Source organism: Brassica oleracea, chromosome C9 (assembly GCF_000695525.1).
Source record: "Brassica oleracea var. oleracea cultivar TO1000 chromosome C9, BOL, whole genome shotgun sequence".
Taxonomy (NCBI): Eukaryota; Viridiplantae; Streptophyta; class Magnoliopsida; order Brassicales; family Brassicaceae; genus Brassica; species Brassica oleracea.
Genome location: NC_027756.1, coordinates 24241035 through 24248739, shown reverse-complemented (window position 1 = coordinate 24248739; position 7705 = coordinate 24241035). Strand labels below are relative to the sequence as shown.

The 7705-nt window shown below is 33.9% G+C and overlaps 1 protein-coding gene across 4 annotated transcripts; it reads left to right on the top strand.

Moving 5' to 3' along the window:
- Positions 1-2611, top strand: LOC106314019. Of its 4 annotated transcripts, none has more exons than XM_013751970.1 (6): positions 1-234; positions 307-356; positions 427-518; positions 593-694; positions 795-1653; positions 1735-2610. In XM_013751970.1, exons 2-6 carry the CDS (start codon positions 311-313, stop codon positions 1989-1991), a joined length of 1356 nt encoding a protein of 451 aa, XP_013607424.1. In that variant the 5' UTR covers positions 1-234; positions 307-310; the 3' UTR covers positions 1992-2610. The 4 variants fall into 4 exon arrangements, with proteins under 4 accessions (XP_013607424.1, XP_013607426.1, XP_013607423.1 ...); XM_013751972.1 differs by having other exon boundaries at positions 64-356; positions 795-1236; positions 1273-1653; positions 1735-2611; XM_013751969.1 differs by having other exon boundaries at positions 64-151; positions 251-356.
- The last annotated feature ends 5094 nt before the right edge of the window (positions 2612-7705 follow it).

The following is a 7705-nucleotide window of genomic DNA, read 5'->3' as shown; positions in this document are numbered from 1 at the left end:
GATATTTTAATAAAGGGAGAAAAGATAATTTTTTAAGAGAGAGAGGGGGTATACAGAGTTAATGGGCTGCCCAAATTCGAAAATTCAAAATCCCGCCTTCTAGAAACCCTAACGACGGCGCGATCTAACACTCCGTTTCTCTCTCAGCAAAGTGCTTTCTCTATCATTTCCTCTTCTTCGTCTTACTTCCGTAAGCATTCTCCATCAATTAGGAAGGGAATCGCGTACCAATTGGTTTGTTTTTGTCCAGATCCAAGATTATTGCTAAATCGAAGCTCATTTCATAAGCACAATCTACTTTTTTAGAGAAATGGAGCGTTACATGACCAGAAGAGATACTCTTGTTAGAGAAACAGGTATCTTCTCGCTTCTTCGAATCTTAGACATAGAGTCGTTCTCTGAGTGATTGATTGGTTGTTTTCGCAGTTAAAGAAGAAGAAGAAGAAGAAGAAGAAGAAGATTGTGAACGGGATCTACTCTACCTTGTACATTCGGATATCTCATCTCTTCTTCACCAGGTCCTTGCTTGTCTCTTTTGTATTGGTCTGAATAGTGAGAGTCTTATAGACTAACGAATGTTTTGGAATCTCAGATTGATGAGCTCGTTGTCAAAGCCACAAAGCTCAAAACTTTGAGCAAACAAGAAGTTGAATCCTTCAGATCTGTCTTGTCAGATATGCATTCCTCACTAAAGGTTACATTCCCTTGACTCATTGTGTTTGCTTTGTTTCCTTCCTTCCTTACTTCCTTCCTTCCTTCTAGTGTTTTGTAATCTGTTTTCATTACAATTACAGCCATGGTTTCCTCGGTTGCAAGCAGCCATATCCAGTTCTCAATTGCTTTCCAAGGTACAGGAAGAACAGTCTTTGATGAGCAGCGCAAGCAAAGAAGAATTGTATGATGTTGAGAGTCCTGAGCCTACTGGATTTGAGCCCTTAGTCTCCCCTTCTCCTCTCGTGGCATGGCGTGGTGGTGATCATAACCCCGACAAGGGTAGACAGCTCTTTATGTTGACACCACTCCCCTTGCGAAAATCTGAATTCCTTAAATCCAAGCTCAAATCCAAAAGGGTCTTTCCAAATTCTGCTGCAACTCAACCGCTTCAAGCTTCTAAAGAGACAAGTGACTGTGGTCTAGGAGTTGAGTCGATGAAGACTGCAGGACTTGGTGGTAACTCTTTAGTCCCTCTCATGGATTTGTCTGAAAGTTTGGTAGAGTCTGAGCCATTGCCTTCAGTGAAAATTCAGTCTGAGCTTCTGATGACCCCTTGCTTGAAGATGTCCCCTCCGAAAACTCGTACACTGTTTAAACCGGTTCCTCAACGGGGAAAGCAAGAGGCTTGTAAGTCCACCTGCTCCGAATTGGGAGCTAGCACTTTTAATGGTTCACAGAGCTCTGAGTCGTCTGGCATTGATGAAACAGACGACCTCTATTCCAAGTATCCAGAGCTTATGGGGTTAAAACATGCTCCAATAGCTAGAAAAACCGATCTTGAAGCCTCGCCGGTTTGGTGGTTTTCGCCTCCTAAAACATCTGTTTTACTGGAGCTGCCTGTGAATGAAAAGAAACCAACTGATGAAACCGGTGTCTCAAGAACGGTATCCTCATTTGCTTTTACAAACGTTAAACCAGAAGCAGCAGCACACACAAAAGGTACTATAAAAAGAAACTTTCGAGAATTTTGATTTTCTGGTAATTTCATGTGGTCTTTATGATCTTTGTCATTTTGCTTAGAGGCAAGCAGGTCAATGGTGGTTGAGAGTACACCATTGATGAACGAAGCAGAGAGTGTAATGACGAAAAACAGAACAAGAGCTGGTGAGAGTACTCTAAAGAAAGAGCTGTGGACAAGGTTCGAAGAAGCATCAATGCATGAAAACCGTTTCAGCTCCAAGACGACGACAACAACAACGATGAGGGGGAATAAGAAGAAAGGGTTTATGGAAATGTTAGAGGAAGTGTGTGGCAATGAGGAACACGAGTTAAATTGATGGTCAAAGCACAATATAGTCTGCATATAACTTCACCTCGTTTGTTTGTAATTTTGTCAATCGTACGGTTCAATCTTTCTTTACCATATTGGGGAGTTATATGTGCTTCAAATTCTCCCAAATATTGAATTGAATATACCCTCTTGAGTAGATTAACCAATGTGATTTTATGTTTGGGTTATTTTTCGATCCATAGGATAAGTATGTGTTTCGAAGAGGGAAAGGAAATGGTCTTAAAGTTAGTTGGCATGTTGACGCCAGTATATGCGATGTGCATTGGATTGTTTCAAGCTTCATGTATCTCTATGGATCTTCTTGTGGAAGGTTTCAAAAAGAGCTCTAGCCGGTTCAGAGCACGAGGCCAGTAATCATAGTCTCTTCGAGTGTCCCCGAGGCAAGTCTGGGTGCAATAGAATGATCCTGTGCCAAAATAATTGTTTTGGCGTCTCAGTTTATGTTACCATGGTGTGGAGTATATTCTAAAACTCCAACATCAAATTCAGATATTCTCTTAAGCCTTACCATTTACAATAGAAATCAGGATGTTGCAATTTTACTCTTGTACACATGGATAACTTTAAAAATGCATGGACCATGTTTTAATGTCCATATGGACATTATAAGATGTTCAAGATTTGAAAGTTATCCATATGAGCAAAAACAAATTGGTCAAGATTCCAAAGGTTTATGTTATTCATGTCCTAGTAACTTCAATTCTTTTTTAAATATGCATTTTTGTTGTAATATACATTCGTAATCACCTATATATAATAGAGTAAGACACCATGGCTAAAGTGAATCTAACATAGAAATCAATACATGAATTTGAATCTATTTATGTGTCCACGGAAACATGACCATCGAATATTATCCACGTGGATGAAAATGTTTCATAAACTATTATTAGAACTAGTTTTCGGTCCCATACTACGTACGGGAAAAATTCTTTATTTTTATAAATTTAACATATAATTTGAACACATATTAATATTACACTTTGGGTTTAAAGTATACTAACAGTACAAATGTTGTCTCTACTATTCTTGGGTGTTAAGAGTACCGAAGTGTTAATGTGCATCATATGTAGGCCTGGGACGGATCGGGTATCCGGACAATTTTAAGGTATCTGGATCCGGATCTTTATCCGGCGGATTCATAATTTTATTATCCTTATCCAGATCCGGGGTTCTCGGATATCCGGGTGTCGGATATCCTTCTAAAAATTGTAATATCCGGATTTTGCCTTAAAATAAATAAAAAATAATATTAATATATAAATATTAACAATAATTTAAAAACAAAAATATATATAATATTTTTAATTATTTCTATGTATAATATTACAAAATTTACATAAAATTTATATATACTATTATAAAAATGAAATATATTAAAAAAATTAATACTTATATATAGATATTACTATTATTGAAATAGTTATTAATAAAACTTACGGATCCGGATATCCGGACTAGAAAATCAAAATATCCGGATCCTAATCCGACTTTGACGGATCCAACATTTTATTATCCGGATCCGGATTCGGTCCCTCCGGATATCCGGATTTTCGGATCGGATCCGGATCGAATCTCGAATCGAATCCGGATCTCGGATAAATGTCTCAGGCCTAATCATATGCATAATAAAGCCATAAAATATGTATAATATATAAATCATAACAATTTGTAATAAACTAAAATACTTATATTTACAATATTACCTCAATCTCGTCCCAACAGCTACACCAATGTGTCATCTTCACGTTCTTTGACTGCAAAATGAGCTGTCTTTTTTTTTTTTTTTTTTTTTGAACTGGAGTTGTCTCTCTTTTGCCTTATATAAATCTATGATAAACAAAAAACTCAATAACAATGAAATGACTGAAAGAAAAGTGGTAAATAATTACTTTAGTATGCATGGTCTGATTTCTTAAATCTATTTGTCCAACCTTGTTGTCCCTTCGTATTCCTAATCCATAAAACAACTTAAAGCTGGATCATACAAAGAATAAGATAGTTTTAATTTTAGAAGAAGAAAAAAGGAATTTGAAATAAAAGTAAAAGTTATATGGATTTTTGTTGCTGCATTAAACAGCCAGAAAAAAATGATGAAGAGATGGGAAAGTTTAAAATAAAAGAGTGAGAGAAAGAGAAAGTAAATACAGAAAAAAAATATAGAAGAAAATTAGTTAACCAAAAATTATATAAAAGAAACAGTCTGAAATTGTGCCATGAAATTAGAAATTTGAAAAAAATAAGATTTACCTACACTTTCAATTGTGGAGTTCTTTTAATTTATAGAAAGTTTATTTAACTTTTAAAATTTTGTGATTTGCTTAAATTTTATCATGTCGATAACTAATTAGCTTTCATTGTTTTTTGAAAAGCATAAATTATGTGTCATAAATTGTGATTTGTGTTCTAATATTATCCATTACGCACATGCTAATTTTTTTTCTTCCAAAATTTGGTGATTTTTTAAGGAATATCATCTACACTGTTAAACTACACAAACAACAAAAACAAAAGAAAAACACATAAAATATTTTTTATTTAAACATGAAATATAAGTAGGATAATGGTAAACGCATATGGACATTTTTTCAAACATTAGAAATCGAATGACATAGTTTTTTCAATTATTTTTAATTTTATTTTTGTAAAAGTATGACATGTGTTGAAATTTGATAGGTTAGTTGACTTGTGATCTAATATATAAAAGATTTTTAGAAAAACGCACAATTAAAAAAAACCCAAGTTAGTTCTTTCGATAGTTTGTTGAATTTTTAAGATTAAAATTTACAAATTTAGTTTATTTTAAACCATACAGTTTTGGCTAGAGGTCTCCATGTACTTTATTATTCTTTACAAAGTAATTCAAACAAACATAAAAATTGTCGGCCTAGACTTTGCAGAGAGACGGGTTTGTGTCAAATGTTGTGTGGAGAATTCAAGATTTTACCTCAAGCCACCGTTGATACATTTTCCAGTTAAGAATTAAGTAGATGATATACGTAGAAATAACAAATTGAGTCTGATCATTCGGGTAAAACAGTACCCTCCTCCTTTGATCCAAGCTACCGTTACTGCCACTATACTCCACAAGAGGCATGCTATCAACCCTGCAAAGTTCAATATTTTATTCTGTTAACATTTGACTGGACTCTTTACAGATCCAATATTTGTTGCAGAGGTCTAAATAAATCTAAATTACTTCTTTCTCATACTTGTCTACAGCAAACTGAATTAATTTTAAAACTGAACAATACAAATGATTATTTAATATTTTTTACTCTGCTTTTGCCAAAAAAAACTCATATGAACTCATTACACACCACTACCATTAATACCTGCACGCAAAGTATGCATACCCTGCAACAAATTTTTTTAAAGCACTCTGAATCTCTCCAAAATCACCTTACCAATATCAATCTCTTCCCAAGTTGATTTTAAATTCGACCGCCACAATCCACCGTATCAATCTAAGAACTTGTTGATGATGAACTTTAGGAGAGATAAAATTTTAGATTTGGCGCAAAAAGAAAGTAGATATGAAGGCACTGGTCGAGATCAAACTGAAATCTAGGAGAGATGAAAGGATCCGTTGTTTTGCTCATTTAATAATGGAGAAGATAGATAAAATCTCAAAAATTAAAGGAAAAAACAGAAAGCAAATTTGTAGATGAAAAAATTAATATAAGAAATAAAACTGTTTGAGATCATTGTCAGTTAACCTAAAACAACGTGGATAAAATATTATGAGAATAATAAAATAAAGTTTTTTCAACAAAAAAAAATGTCGCTGAAATATTGGGATAGATTTTTCTTGAATATTTTTTTTTAAAAAACTATTTTTCATGTGTCATAATCTGATTGGTAAGGTGACTTGTGCTTCATTATATAAAGGATATCCATATTCAAAATATACATATGCATAGATGATTCATGGAATCATTAGAAAATCAGTGGTTATATTTGAATGGAAATTGTAATACATAACACATAGACCCTACTTTTTTTATGAAAAAGACAGAATTGTGTACAACATTTTAAGTATTCATTATATAGTATTATATATGTTAACTTCATAACATACAGTAGGGTCTGGTCCTACAAAAGACAAGAGAAGTACATGTAGTTCATGAGCTATATAAAAATTATGTGACTTATGGATTATTGATCAGACTTCAATTTAAGACCCAAATTCAAAATCCCTAATCAAAGAATCGGAAAAACCAAAATGGAAAGATAAGTGATTGAGATTTATTCATAGAACTTATAAACTAAATGAACACACAATTTATTATGTAATGGAGTCATAAGAAGATTTCTGTCGAACACGACTACAACGAAGTTAAAAATAGACGACACATCTTACGGTGCCGATTCTGATTATATCGGCTGAGAGAACATTAATGGTGAGACCATTTGATTATATAATAAAATTTGAAATTTGTTATGGATAAGGATAAAAATAAAAAGGCACTCGTCGAATTATGAGATTTGGATTGTTGAAATCATAACGTAATTAACGTATAAAATGAAATGGCAGCAAATCAAAGTTAAAAATGACAAAACAAAGAAAATTGGAGAAAATAATATTATTTTTAACAAAATAATAAAAGAGAAGTAAGAAAAGGAAAAAGAAAATATGAAGTCAGGTGGCGGGGGAGGGCCGGAGAGGGAGTGTCTTATCTTATGTAATGTGTATTAAGGCAATTTTGATTTCCGTAAAATGCCTTGGTAGCGGTAAATAGGCATGGGATGGATCCGGATATCAGAGAATTTAAGATATCAAATAGGCTGGTAGGTCTGGTTGTGACCCCGGATGTATTGTTAACTAGTTCTGGCGGGCTTCTTTTCTTGTTTTGTGTTTCATTCTTCGCACTAATGAACTTCATTCAATCGCTGAACGTTGATAATAGCTTTCGAGAAGAAATCATGACTCTCCAGCTAGTTCAAACTTCCCCGATTAAGAGGAGGTGGTCAAGACCTTAGGCAGCTTGACGCTGGTGCTCGTTTGCGCGCACGTGAACCAACTCATCTATCAATAAAATCATGCATTGTACGGTACCACTACAAGAAAACACACAACATTCTGACGGACATTCCGACGGACAATATTTTCGTCGGTTTTCTTTGACGACATTCCGACGAGATACCGACGAAACATATAATTTCATGGTCGTCGGTATTTCGTCGGTATTTCGTCGGAAAATTCCGACGAAATACCGACGAAAGTCAGGTCGTCGGAAATATCCGACAAAGTTCCGACAGAATAATATAATTTTGGGGTTTCGATAGGCATGTGAAGTTCGTCGGAATTCCATCGAAATATTTCGACGGAAATCCGACGGGTTTTTGACTTTCGTCGGAATGTCGTCGGAATTTTCCACGACGAAACAGATTTTAGATTGGCAAAGTTATTATAAATGTATAATTTGATACTTAAAATATCCAAATAACACATATATAAATTTATAATATGAAATTAGTTCACACCGTTAAAGTTTTTCATATAAAAAAATTATTTACGTATACATATCAACGTATTCGTGACATCCTCCAATAACATTTATATACTTATACAAACATATTACGGTAATATAAGAGTAGATTTTGATTTTGTATAATATCGAGTGAAACAAGTAATTATTTTAGTTAAACCTCTTATAAATCATTTACATACTATCAAAGATTTCTATGTGATCATTA